The sequence below is a fragment of the Rhinopithecus roxellana genome, chromosome 12, assembly GCF_007565055.1.
Source record: "Rhinopithecus roxellana isolate Shanxi Qingling chromosome 12, ASM756505v1, whole genome shotgun sequence".
NCBI classification, from domain to species: domain Eukaryota; kingdom Metazoa; phylum Chordata; class Mammalia; order Primates; family Cercopithecidae; genus Rhinopithecus; species Rhinopithecus roxellana.
Window position 1 is genome coordinate 132,239,471 of NC_044560.1, and position 18,407 is coordinate 132,257,877.

An 18,407-nucleotide genomic window follows, 5' to 3' on the forward strand; every position below is an offset into this window, starting at 1 on the left:
GTTGATTCTGACCTGTAACAAATTTAGTGCCTTAGCTATGCACCAATACCTCCAGTTTAACCACTACTTATTTGATATTCCAAGAACTACCCAGTTGCCTTTTTTACGATTTTGAAATTTTCTTACAAAAGCAATACAATACTGGAACTTTTGGGCCCATGAAGTCCAAGAGGACTTTATTAACATTAAAACCTAAGAGTTTACTGCAACTTGGCCTGGTTTTCTAGACTGTACAAAACACCACCTATCTTACAATTTGTACTGAGACAAGTCTTGTGTTTCTGCATGGGCCAGGTCCTTTGAGTGGAGCTATTTACAACCAAGTTAAAACTGTTTGTATAAGAATGTGTGGCCGGGCGCGGCGGCTCATGCCCGTAATCCCAGCACTTTGGGAGGCTGAGGCGGGTGGATCACCTGAGGTCGGGAGTTGGAGACAGGCCTGACCAACATGGAGAAACCCTCTCTCTACTAAAAATATAAAATTAGTTGGGCATGGTGGCGCCTGCCTGTAATCCCAGCTACTCAGGAGGTTGCAGCAGGAGAATCACTTGAATCTGGGAGACGGAGGTTGTGGTGAGCTGAGATTGTGCCATTGCACTCCAACCTGGGCAACAAGAGTGAAACTCCATCTTAAAAAAATAGAAATAAAAAAAAATGTGTGCCACCGGCCGAGTGCAGTGGCTCACGCCTGTAATGCAAGCACTTTGGGAGGCCAAGGCAGTCAGATCACGAGGTCAGGAGTTCAAGACCAACCTGGCCAACATGGTGAAACCCCCTCTCTACTAAAAATACAAAAATTAGCTGAATGTGGTGGCACATGCCTGTAATCCCAGCCACTTAGGAGGCTGAGACAGGAGAACTGCTTGAGCCCGGGAGGCGGAGGTTGCAGTGAGCTGAGGCTGTGCCACTGCACTCAGCCTGGGCGACAGAGTGAGACTCTGTTTCAAAAACAAACAAACAAAACAACTATTTTTAAAAATGACTAATATTGCCAAACCAAAGGTCATGAAGCTATTCTTCTACGTAATTATTTAACACTTTTTTTACCTTTTACATTTACAGTTAGATTATAGGGGTCCAAATGAGGCAGGAGAATAGGGTCTGGAGACAGGGAACCTAAGGCCAACCCCTGCTGACTTCTTGGAATTGGACGAAGAGGAAAATCCCACCTCTCCATGACCAAACAACATGAGGCTAAAAGCCCTCCTTCTCTGAACCTCCCCTCCCCTATGTCACAAATGGGAATGTCTGTGATTGATTCATTCTGAATCCTTCATTTGCAGGGTGCCTCTGATTGGTCCTGGGCAGAATTCTTCATTCCTATAGGGTGTGACCTATCAGAGGCTTCTAAAGGATATTTAGGGGTGTTATTATGCTCTTTTAGTTTAATAAAATACCCAAGAAACATGACAATCTGGACTCTTGAGCCACTTGTTTGAGCCCTCTCCAATTCTGTGGAGTGTACCTTCACTTCAATAAATCTCTGCTTTTGTTGCTTTTTGTCTGTGCATTTTGTTCAATTCTTTGTTCAATATGCCAATAACCTGAACAACCCAATTAAAAACTCTTCATCTGGTAACACAGATTTGATCCACATGGAGTTGACAAGGCAACATTTAATAAAAGATCACTCATACTCCAGTGCACCACAGGATTAACTTTGTCAGAAATCAAGTGAATATATAAGTATGATTTTCTTTTTGGACTGTGTATTTTGTTCCATTGATTTGTCCACTGGTAAGGCAATACCACACTATATTAGTTACAATAGCTTTACCATCAGTCTGGATATTTGGTATTGTAAGTCTTCCAGCTTTGCTTTTTTCTTCAAATATTCTCTTGGCTATTTCTGAGCCTTTCATTTACTTACATATTTCAGAATCAGTTTGCCAATTTCCAGGAGGACAAAACTGCTGGGATTCTGATTGGCATTGTGTTGTTTATAGATCAATTTATGGAGAATTAATATTTTTATTCGTAATCTTCCAATACGTTAACGTGTTGTATCCCAACATTTATTTGTATTCTTTGATTTCTGTCAGTATTTTGTAATTTTAATTATTTATATCTCACATATATTTTAAATTTATTCTTGGCACTTAAGAATTTATTTGATAAATGTTATAATTTAAAATTTAATTTCCTGTTTATTTATTGCTGATGTATGTATTTGGTTTTTTTTCAGAGACAGTGGGTCTTGCTGCGTTGCCCAGGCTGGACTTGAACTCCTGAGCTCAAGCAATTCTCCTGCCTCGGCTCCTGAGTAGCTGGGACTGTGGATGCATGTCACAATGCCTGGCTTATATTTGACATTTTATATTGACCTATGTTTAGCCACATTGCTAAATTCAATATTTAATTTTAATAGGTTTTGTGTAGACTTAGATTTTTCATATATGCAATCATGAAGTTTGTGAATAATGAAGAGTTTCATTTCTTTTCCAGTCCCACGCCTTAACTTTTTTTCTTACCTTATTGTGCTAGGTAGAACTTCAAGTACATTTATGTATGTAACTATTAGTTTTATTGAGGTATCAATAAAACTACAATAAATTAGGTACAATTTGATAAGTTTTGACATATACATGTGAAAAACCATCACCACAATAAAAACAAACCAGCAAAAAAACTAAACATGTCTATCACCTCCTACTTTTTTCTCTATAATCTGTTCCACCCGCCCCAAGCCCCAGATAACCATTGGTGTGCTTTGTCACTTAGATTAGTTTGGATTTTCTAAAACTTTATGTAAATAGAAAAATACAACAAATGTATTATTTGTTGTCTGGATTCTGTCACTCAGCATAATTATTTTGAATTTCATGTTTTTGCATACATCAGTAGTTCATTTTCATATTACTGAGTGGTGTTATATTGCATACATATATTACAATTTATCCATTCACTTGCTGATGGATATTTGGATTGTTTCCAGTGTTAGCGATTTCAAATAAAAATGATGAGAACATTTATTTACAAGTCTTCATATGGATATATGCCTTATTTTTTCTTAAGTAAATACCTAGAAGTGGCTAAATCATCTGATAGGTGTGTATTTAGCATAAGAAATTGTCAAACTGTTTTCCACAGTGGCTTACCATTTCACATTCCCACCAGCAGTGTGTAAGAGTTCCATTTCTTGACCAGGCACGGTGGCTCACGCCTGTAATCCCAACACTTAGGAATTAGGAAGGCCAAGGCAGGCAGATCATTTCAGGTCAGGAGTTCGAGACCAGCCTAGCCAATATAGTGAAACCCTGTCTCTACTAGAAATATAAAATTTAGCTGGGTGTGGTGGCAGGTGCCTGTGGTCCCAGCTACTCGGGAAGCTGAGGCAGGAGAATCACCTGAACCTGGGAGGCAGAGGCAACAGTAAGCCGAGATCTCACCACTGCACTCTAGCCTGGGTGACACAGCAAGACTCCATCTCAAAAAAAAAAAAAAAAAAAAAAAAAAAGTTCAGTTTCTCATGCTTTACTTTTACTGTAGGAAATGAGGGAGATGCACAGGGCTTTATTCCGTGATTAAGGACTGCCATCTCAGGTTCATTTTCCATCCCTTTCCCCACATTTCGGAAGTCATCTGGTTTGAATTCTTTGGTTCTCTCAAGCTGCAGCACAGGCCATGCACCTCGTCTGCTCATCTGTCAGATTAAGAGGGACCCAGAGGATCCTATTCAAGGCCCACATTCTCCAAAGGAGTTAAACTTCTAAGAAGAAATTAAATGGATTCGATCTTATCTATTTATTGAAGAAACCAATCCTGGTAAAGAAAAAAGGGAATGAGGTTTTGGGACAGAGGTGCTGGGGGGGCGAGAGAAGCCCCAGCCCCTGAGTGGTGTGGTGGAGGGAAGGGAGGGGTCACTTGTAAAACTCATGCTCCTGCTCGTCCTTCTTGATGACAGTCTTGTATGCTTTCTCGAAGTCCTTGGCCAGGACAATGTAGCGGTTTTCACGGACAGCCAACATTCCACTCTGTTGAAGGATGAGAGTTAAAATCTACTTCCTGTGGCAGGGCGCGGTGGCTCATGCTTGTAATCCTGACAATTTGGGAGGCTGAGGTAGATGGATCACTTGAGCCCAGGAGTTTGAGACCAGCCTGGGCAACATGGTGAAACCCCTTCTCTACAAAATATACAAATAATAGCCAGACGTGGTGGTGGGCGCCTGTAATCCCAGCTACTCGGGAGGCTGAGGTGGGAGGATCACTGCAGTGAGTCATGACTGCGCCACTGCACTCCAGCCTGGGTGATAGAGAGAGTCCCCGTCTCAAAGCAAAACACAAAAAACAAAACACTACCCCTATACTATCCACCCCAGTGATGGCAGAGGAAGAGAGAGATGGTGTCCACGACCCAGGGCAGCCATGAGGGGACAGAAGGACTACAGCAGAGTGGTTCAGAGAAGAAGGGTCCTCACACACCCGCTGCCTGTATCCAGAGAGAAACCACCACTTACCTCCTGACAGATGGAGTTGATATCAGCTCCTGAAATCTTATCTGGCCGGGCCACATCTGCAGCAAGTTAAGGAAACTATTCCCTGTGTGATGGGGTGAATGCCTGGGGCTGGAAGTCATCTTTGGCCATCTCTGTCACCTCCCCTCCTCCCTGGACCTTGGTCCCACCTGCACAGTCTGGGCTGTGGTGATGGCAGAAGTGGGGCTGAAGATCTAATCCCCGTTCCCAACTAGGGCCCCTCCCTCACTTCTGCAGCAGGATACAATCTTCCAAGTCAACCTCCTCAGAGAGGTTCATCTTGCTGGTGATAGTGGAGAAAATCAATCTCTTCTGGCGGCGGTCAGGAAGTGGAAATTCAATTTTACGGTCCAGCCGTCCTGGCCGTAGCAGGGCCGGATCCAGGGTGTCTGCTCTGTTTGTGGCCATGATCACCTGACATCGGGGGGCAGGTCAGCTCAGATCTCTGCACTCCTACCTCCTTCCTGTCATGATAACCGCCCCTCAGGTGCCAGCCCCCACCTTTCCCCAGTTCCTATACCACACCTCCCCTTGTCCATCCCGAACCCCAAACCTTGACATTGACATTCTGATCAAATCCATCCATCTGATTCAGTAGCTCCAGCAAGATCCTCTGAACCTCCCTGTCGGCTGAGAGTGCACAGCATGGTCAGTCCCAGGCATCCCATGCGACAAGCCTGTCCAAGACCCCGGGCCTTGCTTCAGCATCACTTACCCCCAGTCTGAGCATCGAATCTCTTGGTGGCGATGGCATCAATCTCATCTATGAAGATGATGGCAGGTGCATTCTCCTTGGCCAGGCGGAACACATCCCGGACCATGCGGGGGCCCTCACCCAGGTACTTCTGTACAAACTCTGAGCCCACAACCCGGATGAATGCAGCTGATGACAGGATGACAAGGGTTAGGTGGGGATGAGCCTCCTGAGGGGCCCATTCTGCTTTAACAGAAACTGAGAATTCCTTGAAGACATCCTTTTCCTTGGATACCCACACCTAGTAGTTGTGTCATTCTCTCATGCCCAAGGCTGCGTCCCACATCCAGCCCTGAGGAATAGTCATCTACTTGTACCCCCGAGTGATCCAGTGGCCTAAATTATGAATCCTCCTCACAAATGTGTCACTGTTTTTTTTTGTTTGTTTGTTTGTTTGTTTGAGGCAGAGTCTTGCTCTGTTGCCCAGGCTGGAGTGCAGTGGCACAATCTCAGCTCAGTGCAACTTCTGCCTTCAGGGTTCAAGTGATCCTCCTGCCTCAGCCTCCTGGGTAGCTGGAATTACAGGCGTGCACTGCCACGCCAAGCTAATTTTTGTATTTTTAGTAGAGATGAGGTTTCACCATGTTGGCCAAGCTGGTCTTGAACTCCTGACCTCAAGTGATCCACCTGCCTTGGCTTCCCAAAGTTCTGGGATTACAGACATAAGCCACCATGCCCAGCCAGATGTGTCATTTTTCTGGCCCAACATTTAAAAATCAGGATATGAAATACTAAAAAAAAAGAAAGAAAAAACCAGTCTAGATTTCTGGAGCACTTGCAAAATCAGCAAGAAAACAGATATGCTGCCCGTATACTAAGACATCACACTGCCTCGCCAAGAGCCCTGAGTTCCTATTTGCTCTAAGGCCCGGCTTTTTAATTTCCTGAAAAAAATCAGGGACTACCGGCATGTCTTCTGATATAACTGACAATTGGCAATGGGGTTGAAGACCGATTTATTCTGGGCCCTCCCTCTGGACTTGGAGTACAGTGCTATGATCATAGCTTACTGCAGCCTCAATTTCCTGGGCTCAAGCAATCTTTCCTCTTCAGCCTCCCGAGTAGCTAGGACTATAGGCATGTACCCACACCTAGCTTTTTAAAATCTTTGAGGAGATGGGGTCTTGCTATATTGCCCAGGCTGGTCTCAAACTCCTGGCCTCAAGCAATCCTCCTGGCTGAGCCTCCCAAAGTGCTGGGATTATAGGCATGAGCCACCCCATGCTTGACCCTGGCCTTGTTTCTTAAAGTTATACTTGTTTCTTAAGGATCAGATGCTTTGTGTTGTATGAAGCATACCCCCAGAACTCTCCTAGGGAGACATGCAGTCCACAGATAGACTGGGTGGTTTTATGTCATAAACTAGGAACTGTTCAAGGCCTCAGCCCTGCCCTGTTCCCTCCCTAAGATCTAGACTTTACACCTGGCTCAAGGGGTCCCTCTTTCTTGGTACTTGCATCAGCTGGGGGCTCATTCAGCATCCTAACCTCAAGATTTCTGACTTTTTCTGCTCTAAACACACCCTGACCACCTGACTTTGGCCACGCATTTAGTTGGCTGTTCTGCAAATGTCCAACCAGTTCCACATGAAATCCCCATCCCTGGAATTGCCTTATCTGACCCAGACTGTCCGCCAGCCTTTCCTACTCAATCACTACAGTCCCCTTGCTACCCTGACCTTCCCTGTCTCCCCAGTCTCTCAGCCCCCTCTGGGCTCTACTGCTCCTTCCACCTACCCTGGAATGGGCTCCTGCTTCAGTTACTCACTCTTAGTAAGCTGTGCTGTCACTGGAACAAACATGAATTCCCCTCGAAAAACGAGAGGAAAAAAAGGTTCACACCTGTGATCCCAACACTTTGGGAAGCCGAGGCAGGAGGATGGCTTGAGCCCAGGAGTTTAAGACCAGCCTGGGCAACATAGCAAGACCCTGTCTCTACTGAAAATGATGATACAAAAATTAGTTGGGCATGGGTGCACATGCCTGTAGTCCCAGCTACTCAGGAGACTGAAGTGGGGAGGATTGCTTGAGCCCAGGAGATTGAGGTTGCAGTGGGCTATGATCACACCAGTGCACTCCAGCCTGGGTGACAGAACAAGACCCTGTCTCTCTTTTTTTTTTGGAGACAGAATCTCACACTATCGCCTGGGCTGGATTGCAATAGTACAATCTCGGCTCACTGCAACCTCCACCTCCCGGGTTCAAGTGATTATCCTGCCTCAGCCTCCCGAGTAGCTAGGATTACAGGTGCCCACCACCATGCCTGGCTAATTTTTTTGTATTTTTTGTACAGACGGGGTTTCACTATGTTTGTCGGGGTGGTCTTGAACTCCTGACCTCGTGATCTGCCCGCCTCAGTCTCCCCAAGTGCTGAGATTATAGGTGTGAGCCACCGCACCCAGCCAGACATGACCCTATCTCTAGAAAACAAAACAAAACTCAACCCCAGTTAGCAGCTTTTCCCATTTCCACATCCCTTCTACATCTTCTCTCCTCCCTCCCTCTGCCAGTGACAAACCACCCCAATTCACTCAGAAAAATGACAGAATCTGAAGTGAGGGTCTCTAAGTGGAAAAGCTGGTAAAATTTGAAGGAGGTCTAAACTTTAGTTCATAGTATTGTACCATTGTTAATTTCCTGGTTTTCCTAATTGTACTATGGTTACATAAGATAATAACATTAGGGAATCTGGGTGAAGGGTATACAGGGCCACACTGGAAGAATTGTCTTGGGCCACACATAAAATACACTAACACTAATGATAGCTGATGAGCTTTAAAAAAAAACAGGTGGTGCGGTGGCTCACACCTGTAATCCCAGAAATTTGGGAGACTAAGGCGAGTGGATCACTTGAGGCCAGGAGTTCGAGACCAGCCTGGCCAGCATGGTGAAACCCCATTTCTACCAAAAGTGCAAGAAAAATTAGCCGGTCGTGGTGGTGTGTACCTGTAATTCCAGCCACTCAGGAGACAGAGGTAGAAGAATTGCTTAAACCCAGGAGGCGGAGGTTGCAGTGAACCAAGATAGCACCACTGCATTCCAGCCTGGGGAACAGAGCGAGACTCTGTCTCAAAAAAAAAAAAAAAAAAAAAATCCTTATGTTTAAGAAAGTTTACAAATCTGTGTTGGGCCACATTCAGAGCCATCCTGAGTCACATGCGGGTCATGGGTTGTGCTACATAATCTACTGACTTGTGTATCTGTTTGCTTTTCCAACTAAGACATCACCTCCATAAGGAGGTGCTCTGTTTACTGTCACGTCTCTAGCATCTACAACACATCCTGGCAAATGGTAGGTCTTCAATAAACCGTCACTGAATGACTGAGTTCTAGGTGTCTATTTCTTTTTTCCCAGTCAAGGCAAGGGACATCTCTGATTATCATCTTTGCATTCTAGCACAAGGCCTGGTACACAGTAAAAGTTCAATAAAGTGCCAAGCAAATGAGTAACAATGACAACAGTTAACATTTATTGCCCATTCCAGATGCTAGTATCAATTTGCTCTTCTGAACACCCACCCCGGAAAAATAGGTACCATCTGACAGTTGAGGACACTGAGTCACAGAGAGGTTAACTTACCCAGGATCACATAAGAAGTTGGTGGGGAAGTAAGATTTCAAAGCTAGGCAGTCTAGCCCTAGAAAACATACTGCTTAACTACTGCCTCTTACTGCTCCCTGGCTCACATGTATTAAGATCTGAACATATGCTGAAGATTTTAGGGCTTTAAAATAAATTAAAAAAAAAAAAAAGAGTTATAGAGTGAGTGACTTTCAGACATTTTTGTCTGGCACCTACAAAAAGAAATGTATTTTTGGGGCCAGGCACATGGCTCACACCTGTAATCCCAGCACTTTGTGAGGCTGAGGTGGGAGAATCTTTTGAGCCCGCCCAGGAGTTCAAGACCAGCCTGCGCAACACAGACCCTATCTCTACAAAATATTTAAGAATTAAAAAAAAAAAAATACATTTTTGAAGAACCACAAGTATACATGAGTGTGCATATATGTATGAAACAAGTTTCACGAAACAGACGAACTTGTACCATATATACTTGTACCATGGTATAAATACCATGTGGATGTGATCTGGTGCTTTCTGTTCTACTTCACGTTTCAAAATGCTGGCTGCAGCCCACAAACTGAAATGTATAATTATTAATGGGTCACAACCCATTGTAGGAAAACATTGCATTATTTCATTAACTGCTCACAATCACCAGATGAAATGAGTCTTTTACTACGAGGAAAGGCCCAAGGAGGTGAAGTCAGTACAGCCAGTAACATGCACACGTGGGCTGTGACCCCAGAGTCTATGTTTCTAATCACTGTGCGGTGCCACTTCCTGGGGAGAGTGAGCGAGCAGGGAGCAAGGCGAAGAGGCCAGAAGATCAGAGCTCGGGGCAGGGGCGGAAGGGCTCACCTGTTGTGTGATGTGCCACTGCCTTTGCCAACATGGTCTTCCCGCAGCCAGGTGGGCCATACATGAGGACGCCTCGGGGGGGATCGATGCCGATCTGAAACCCAGAGGAAGGAAGAGAAGTGGGAGTCAGGGGTTCCACCTCCAACCCCAGACCCAATGGGGCCTCTCCCTTCCCTGCCACCTGCACCACCTCACCTGCTTGTAGAGCTCGAAATGCGTGAGTGGGAGCTCCACGGCCTCCCGCACCTCCTGCTTCTGGATGTCCATGCCTCCGATGTCTGCGTACATCACATCTGGCTTCTGGTCTGGTGGGAGAGCAGAGCTGGGGCTCCTGGCTGGGTCCCCAAGGTCCCCATAGGGCCCTCCCAGCTGCAGGCTCCCCCTTTACCTGAGGTGAGCATCATGATGCTGCTGTCGGCTTCGGGGGGCAGTACGTCCACCAGTGCATTGCTGTGTTTGTGGAGGGCCACTGAGGCGTTGGGCTTGAGCAGCTCCCGATCGATGGTGCTCAGGATGCGCACATAATAGTTGGAGCCTGCGAGAAGGGAGGGAGGAAAACAAGAAGTGTCAGCCTGGAAACTGCCCCTTCCCCCTTCCTTCCTCCTCATCTCACAGTCGCACCCTCCACGCCGCCAACATCTCTGGCTCAGACCTTGAGGGATCCCCTCTCGGCCTCCAGCCTTCCCTCCTGCTGTCCGTCCCCAACATTCACACGAACTCCTTATCTACTGCCCTGATTCTCCCTTGAGCTCCAACCCTGGCTGTCCAGCAGGCCTCCCCCTGCATCTCATACTAGTGAGGCACACTTCTCTCTCCAGGCTCAGTCTCTCTCCTGACTGTCAGACCTGGCTGACCAGCAGCCTCCTGGACACCTCCCATGATGCTCTGCACTGCCCTCCCTGTGTTCCCACAAACCTACTCCTCTACCCATGGTGCCATCTCATGGAAAGCCGCACTATCTCAACTCCCACAGGTCAAAGATAGAGACCTCATCCTGGATACCACTCTCCCCTCACTTTCTCATAGCCCCCCAGTCCAATTCCAGGCACAATCACACACATTTCTCCACAACCTTTACAAGAACATGGCTTGGTCCAGAGGAGCAGAGCCCAGAAACAGGGAAAAACAGATAAGTGCCAGTGACAATGACTATCAAGAGGGCAAGGCCTAGACCTATATAAACAGCAGCAGCTACAATATACTCTGAGTCCCTATCAGAGCCCAGTCTTTTTTTTTTTTTTTTTTTAAGACAGACTGTTGCTCTGTTGCCCAGGCTGGAGTATGGTGTCGCGATCTTGGCTCACTGCAACCTCCACCTCCAGGGTTCAACAGATTCCCATGCCTCAACCACCCGAGTAGCTGGGATTGCAGGCGTGCACCACCACACCTGGCTAATTTTTATATTTTCAGTAGAGACGGGGTTTCTCCATGTTGCCCAGGCTGTTCTCAAACTTCTGGCCTCAAGTGATCTGCCCACCTGAGTCTCCCAGTATAAGTACTGGGATTATACGTGTGAGACACCATGCCTGGCCTCAGAGCCCAATCTCTTAACACTCCTACTCATCGTTGCAAACTGCAGGCCCCAAACCAGTAGTAGTTGTGAAATCAGTTTGGAAGTTCATGACCAGAACTGTGTTTAAAGCAAAACAGACTAGAATAGGATAGAAAACATCAGCATATACCACACATAGTAAGGCTAAATATTTCATGGTAAGACTTATGTTTTGCCGGGCGCGGTGGCTCAAGCCTGTAATCCCAGCACTTTGGGAGGCCGAGACGGGCGGATCACGAGGTCAGGAGATCGAGACCATCCTGGCTAACATGGTGAAACCCTGTCTCTACTAAAAAGTACAAAAAACTAGCTGGGCGAGGTGGCAGGTGCCTGTAGTCCCAGCTACTCGGGAGGCTGAGGCAGGAGAATGGCGTAAACCCGGGAGGCAGAGCTTGCAGTGAGCTGAGATCCGGCCACTGCACTCCAGCCTGGACGACAGAGCGAGACTCCGTCTAAAAAAAAAAAAAAAAAAAAAAAAAAGACTTATGTTTTATACATCTATCTAAAAAGTAAGAGACAGAGACAGATATTCACAATGTAAAATATATTTCTGGCTGGGCACAGTGGGGCTCACACCTGTAATCCCAGCACTTTCGGAGGGCGAGGCGGGTGGATCACCTGAGGTCAGGAGTTCGAGACCAGACTGGCCAACGTGGTGAAATCCTGTCTCTACTAATAACACAAAAAGTAGCCAGGCATGGTGGTCCATGCCTGTAATCCCAGCTACTTGGGAGGCTGAGACAGGAGAATCACTTGAACCTGGGAGGCAAAGGTTGCAGTGAGCCGAGATCATGCCATTGCACTCTCAGCCTGGATGACAAGAGCAAAACTCTGTCTCCAAAAAAAAAAAAAAAACAACATATATACACACACACACACACACATACACACACACACACACATACACACACACATGTATTTCTACCTTTCGATCAGTCAAAATACTCTGAAGAACACTGCACTGCACTGCCCTGCCTTGTTTGCTGCTTCCTAGCACATGGTAGGAAATAGTTAAGTGGACAAATGAATGAATTAGATGTCCTTGGCCACCCACACACCTGTGGTAGAGCCAACTATAGCTGTATTCTGATCCACAGCCTCCAGAAATTGTCCGATGACCAGCGGGATGCTTTGGATTCGCTTCACCTCCTCCTGGGCATGGAGGAATTCCTTTTTCAGGTTCTTTTGCTCATCCTTGATGTATTCCTCCTGCACCTCCAGGAACTCCAGCTCTTGCTGCAGCTTCTGTGAGTAGAGAGGGGACAGACGGGAATGGCTCCAGCCCTTGCTGATCCAGAGAGTGGTGGAAAATGGGGAGAGTATGAGATGCCAGGTCCTGTGCAAGGTCTGGGTTGGGGGTTGAATGTACCTTGTAGCGGCTGTACAGGTCCTCCAGGTCCTCAGGCTCAGGGCCCAGGAAGGACAGGCCGGTCTGGGGCCGGGACACGGACAGCGCTGGGATCTCATCCTAGACCAAAGGGGACAACTTACGTTGGAAGATGGTCCTCTCATGAAAACATCTCAACTTCACTAACGTTTGTTCCCCTTCCCACGTCACTTAGCCCCTAACAGACCCCTGATATCATAAGATCCTCTAAATAGATCCTTGTTTTGGCCCCCTAAACAAGCTCTTTATGTCAACTTGCCCCCAAACAGTTCTTATGTTATCATATACCACTCATAACATGTCCCCAGTGTCACACAACCCCCAACTAGGATCTAAATGTCACGTCAACTCCTTATCAGACCCAAATGCCACCCGATCCCCCTCAAGAGGTTCCTAATGTCACATGGCTCTCCTAGATACGCTGTTAAAGTGACTGTGCCTTCAAAGAGTCCCAACATTCCCCAGTTTCCCCTCAAAGATCCCTTATGTCACAGTCTCCTAACTCACCTTAGACCTAAGCATCACTCAGCCAAGCCACAGATAATACTTAACTACCCGTCCCATTACCCCCATCAGCAAAGCCCTGAACATCAGTCAGCCCCGCAGCCTAGCCCCGGGGATCACTCGGCCGCAAGGCTGGATCCCATACATCACTCACCGTCTGACCCAATCCCAACGCCGGGCCACTGACTTCACTAAGCACTACCGGCCAGGGTTCGACATCAATCCGTCCCAAAGACCCACTAACGTCACTCACTCCCTCAGACCCGCTTTCTGAGCCTTACCTCCCACCATCACTCGGCCACCCAGACAAGCCTTCGAACAGCACAAAGCTCTCCACCGAGGCCTCGGAAATCACCCCAACCCGGGCCGGGGTCCTGGAAGCCATTCATCTCCCCACTCAGGTCTGGCTTCACCCTCTCCCCGCGAGCCCAGCACGAACTAAAAAGCCCAAGTCCCCACTGTACCTGAGCCTTCTCCACCAAGATGCCTATCTCCTCCATAGTGACCAAGCCAGCCTCTGTGTGGCCTGGGATGATCTGTCACCGCTTCCGCTGACGACAACGGAAGTCCCTGGCTGAGGAGGCTTCTGGGAAGCGTAGTTTAAGTTACCGCTAAGAATGGCTGGAAGGGCAGGATAGGATGAAGGGCTCGTCTGAGCTCCTCCCTCAACATAGGCTCGTGCGCTGTCCGTACCCGCAGGCGCTAGGGCGGGACCGAAGCTGTTCGCGTGCGCAGTATCATGCGACGGCTCCATCTTGCCCTGCAGTGGAGGGTGGGGGTTCACCCCAGGAGGTGGCGCAACCCCGTTGCTCTTTCAACGGAGTAAGTTAGCAGAGCTCTGGCACGGACAGTCTGGCGGCCAACTGCTCTTAGCTTTCATTTAGTGTCTGGGCTGGAGGGGCCTTGAGCTGGGCTCCACAGAAGGGATCGTATGGGCGGGTAGGGTCTCCTTGTGGGGCTGATCCCAAGATTGTGCGCCGCGCGGGCGTGGAAGGTCTGAGCTGCCCCTGAAGGTGACCCTTCGTACCGGGCTTTACCCCCGGGAGTGAGGAGCCCCGAGCCCGCAGTGAGCAACCAGTCAAGTAGAACCCACGCGTCTGGGCTGGGGAAAATGAGGCAGCCAGTGCCCAGAAATTGGGTTGCACAGGAGATCCATAGGCCTTAATTCTGTATCCCAGGTTTCCGCCTTACAAACCTATGCCCCTCAGGTCCTGTGCTTAAGCTTTACAGGCATCATCGTAGCAGGTATTATGTTTCCTCGTTTATAGAGAAGGAAACAAGCTCAGAGCCACGAAACCACCAGCCGTAGTCACAACATGCCGAAGGGACAAAGCACAGATTGGGACCCAGGTCTGTCTGACCCCAAAGCCTGTACTCCAGGCCCCAGGGATACACTGCTACCCTTCACACCAGCTACAGTTTTTGTTAAATAAATCTTTTATTGAAGTTAAAGAGAAGAGCACAAATCATTACAGCTCGACGAAATTACACAAAGTGAACACACCCTTACAACCTGATTTCAGATCGCAAAACCGAACAGTAGAAGCCCCATGTGCTCCCCTTTCCTCCATCCCTTCTTCCCTCCCCCTCCCCCACCCCCGCCTCAAGACGGAGCCTCACTCTGTTGCCCAGGCTAATGTTTGTATTTTTAGTAGAGACAGAATTTCACCATGTTGGCCAGGCCGGTCACAAACTCCTGACCTCAAGTGATCTGCCTGCCTTGGCCTCCCAAAGTGCTGGGATTACAGGCGTGAGCCAGTGAGCCACCACATCCAGCCTCCCAGATCCTTTCTAAAGGTTATCACTCATCTACTCATCTGTTTTTTTTATTTTTATTTTTATTTTTGAGAGATACGGTCTCTCTCTGTCGCCCAGGCTGGAGTGCAGTGGCACAATCATAGCTCACTAGAATCTCCAACTCCTGGCCTCAAGCGATCCTCTCTCCTCAGCCTCCAAAAGTACTGGGATTACAGGCATGACCCACTCCACATAGCCTTTAAATATATATATATATATATATCTTTTTTTTTTTTTTTTTTTTTGAGACGGAGTCTCGCTGTGTCGCCCAGGCTGGAGTGCAGTGGCGCGATCTCGGCTCACTGCAAGCTCCGCTTCCCAGGTTCACGCCATTCTCCCGCCTCAGCCTCCGAGTAGCTGGGACTACAGGCGCCCGCCACTACGCCCGGCTAGTTTTTTGTATTTTTAGTAGAGACGGGGTTTCACCATGTTAGCCAGGATGGTCTCGATCTCCTGACCTCGTGATCCACCCGCCTCGGCCTCCCAAAGTGCTGGGATTACAGGCTTGAGCCACCGCGCCCGGCCACATATATATCTTTTGAAACAGGTTCTTGCTTTGTCGCCCAGGCTGGAGTGCAGTGGTGACACCACTGCTCACTCCAGGCTCAACCTCCCAGACTCAAGTGATCCTATAGCCTCAGCCTCCCAAGCACCTGGGACTACAGGCATGTGCCACCATGCGTTGCTAATTTTAAAATGTTTTTTGTAAGGATAGGGTTTCCCTATGTTGCCCAGGCTGGTCACGAACTCCTGGGCTCAGATGATCCTCCTACTTCAGCCTTCCAAAGTGCTGGGGTTACAGACATGAACCACTGTGTCTGGCTGGACTCACCCTGAGTTATAACAAGTAAGTTACTTTTATTTGTTTTGAATTCTCTTTCTCGCTAGACCAGTACTCTGTGTACTGTGTTTGGCTTCTTTTAGTTAATGTTATTTTTGTGAGATTCATGCATATTATGTGTAGAAATAGTTCTTTCATTTTCATTCTGGATGGTTTCCATTTTGTGACTATGCTCTATACCTCAGACGGGATATTTTCCAGTTTAGGGCTGTTATAGTGCTATTGTTACCGGGGTCCTTGTTCTTAGAGCTCCCAAGATGGTGGTGGGCCACTTCCAAGATGGCGGCAAGCCTCTTGTTCTCTGATCTGGGGTTCTTGGCCTTACAGATTCCAAGGAATGGAATCTTGGGCCATGTGTTGAGTGTTAATAGCTCTATTCAGCTCAATTCGGATGAACCCTGGGCACTTAGCCCGCACAGGAACAATGGGAAGCCTCTAGCCCAATTGGGAGCGGCAATGGGTGCTGCCTCGCTGGATCAGAAGTGGAGTGGACACCCCGATCTGGAGGGGTGGAAGTCAGCGGCAGGTCTACCACGGCAGCAGACAGCAGCTGTGGACGGCGAGCGAAAGCTCAGCTCGAGCGGTAACAAATACGGAGCAGAAGAGTGTGCAGTTGAAAGATTTAAGAGTGGAAACAGCAGGGCGCGGTGGCTCGCGCCTGTAATCTCAGCACTTTGGGAGGCCGAGGCGGGCGGATCACGAGGTCAGGAGATCGAGACCATCCTGGCTAACATGGTGAAACCCCGTCTCTACTAAAAATACAAAAAATTAGCTGGGTGTGGTGGCGGGTGCCTGTAGTCCCAGCTACTCGGGAGGCTGAGGCAGGAGAATGGCGTGAACCCAGGAGGTGGAGCTTGCAGTGAGCTGAGATCCTGCCACTGCACTCCAGCCTGGGTGACAGAGCGAGACACTATCTCAAAAAAAAAAAAAAAAAAAAAAAAGAGTGAAAACAGAGCGCCCATAAAATGGGAGGGGACCCAAAGGGGGTTGCCGTTGCCGGGTTGTATCCCAATCATTGTCTCTCCCCCTGTGCTCTCAGGAAATAGCTCCCTGGCTATTTCTTTACCTTCTGTTTTTGCCTGGTTAGCATTTTAGTGAGCTCTCTTTACTACCTGATTGGTCAGGTGTGAGCTAAGTTGCAAGCCCCTTGTTTAAAGGTGAATGCGGTCACCTTCCCAGCTAGGCTTAGGGATTCTTAGTCGGCCTAGGAAATCCAGCTAGTCCTGTCTCTCACTGTGAATATTCTAGTATATTTCTTTGGGCAAACTGATGTATTCATTTCTTCTGAAAATGGATGCCCCCCACCACCCCCCCGAAAAAAAAAATAGAACCAACTGTGGAATTGCTGATCATAGAGCCGTTATGTGTTTAGCTTTAGTAGACACTGTCACACTATTAACTTACACTCCTACCATTTGTATGTATACTTTTGATATTCTGTGTGTTTGAACATTGTTTTCTATTTGGTGGTTGGATCATGGGTTGCCACACGAGACATCACTTGTGCATTTACTTTTGGCTAGGAAAGTTCCAAACCATGATCTCATAACAGCCTTCAGAGGTAGGTTTGCTTTGCCTCATTTTACAAATGAAACTGAGGTGCTGACAGGGGAAAGCCACTTCCATTAAGTTACAAAGAGAATTGGTGGCTCCTGCTCAGTAGAGATCACTGAGTAGGGAGGATCACTCTGCTGGGAGAACCCAGAGATTCATTAGATCTGTCTCCTGTCTTTCTTGAGGTCCTAGTGTCTGTGTTTCCACAAAAAAAAAAAAAAAAAAAGGAAAACGACAATGACAATAAATCTTTCTTTTTCCCTCTGCATGAGCAACTCTTAATTCTGTAATTTTTTTTTCTTTTTTCTTTTTCTTTTTTTTTTTTTTTTTTTGAGACAGAGCCTTGCTCTGTTGCCCAGGCTGGAGTGCAGTGGCACAATCTCGGCTCACTGCAACCTCCACCTCCTGGTTCAAGTGATTATCCTGCCTCAGCCTCCCAAATAGCTGGGATTATAGGTGCCTGCCACCATTCCAGCTAATTCTTGAACTTACCTTTTCCAAAATACAGTGATTCAGACCGGGTGTGGTGGCTCATGCCTGTAATCCCAGCCCTTTAGGGGGCTGAGGTGAGTGGATCACCTGCAGTCAGGAGTTCGAGACCAGCCTGGCCAGTGTGGTGAAACCCCGTCTCTACTAAAAAGTACAAAAAATTAGCCGGGTGTGGTGGCACGTTCCTGTAATCCCAGCTACTCGGGAGGCTGAGGCAGGAGAAACGCTGGAACCCGGGAGGCAGAGGTTACAGTGAGCCAAGATGGCACCATTGCACTCCATCCTGGAGACAGAGTGAGACTCCCATCTTAAAAAAAAAAAAAATCTCTTTTCTTAGAAATAAAAAAAAAAAGGCCAGGTGTAGTGGCTCATGCCTGTAATACCAGTACTTTGGGAGGCTGAGGCAGGCGGATCACTTGAGGCCTGGAGTTTGAGACCAGCCTGGCCAACATGGTGAAACCCCATCTCTACTAAGAGAGTAGTAGTGTTATGAATCATACTGTTATGAATTAGTAGAGTAGTAGTCATTCCTTAACTTCTATCAGCAATGTTTTTTAGTTTTCAGTGTATAGGTCTTAAACATCTTTTGTCAGATTATCCCTATGTATTTCATATTTTATGACATTATAAAT

The 18,407-nt window shown here is 47.5% G+C and overlaps 1 protein-coding gene across 1 annotated transcript; it reads right to left on the reverse strand.

Moving 5' to 3' along the window:
- Positions 1–3,725: 3,725 nt before the first annotated feature.
- PSMC4 (proteasome 26S subunit, ATPase 4) lies at positions 3,726–13,792 on the reverse strand. The gene is made up of 11 exons (XM_010380883.2): positions 13,559–13,792; positions 12,573–12,671; positions 12,262–12,448; positions 10,040–10,186; positions 9,847–9,956; positions 9,652–9,745; positions 5,191–5,358; positions 5,029–5,105; positions 4,721–4,889; positions 4,458–4,513; positions 3,726–3,974 (listed from the first exon to the last, which is right to left on the reverse strand). Exons 1-11 carry the CDS (start codon positions 13,592–13,594, stop codon positions 3,861–3,863), a joined length of 1,257 nt encoding a protein of 418 aa, XP_010379185.1. The 5' UTR covers positions 13,595–13,792; the 3' UTR covers positions 3,726–3,860.
- Positions 13,793–18,407: the final 4,615 nt, after the last annotated feature.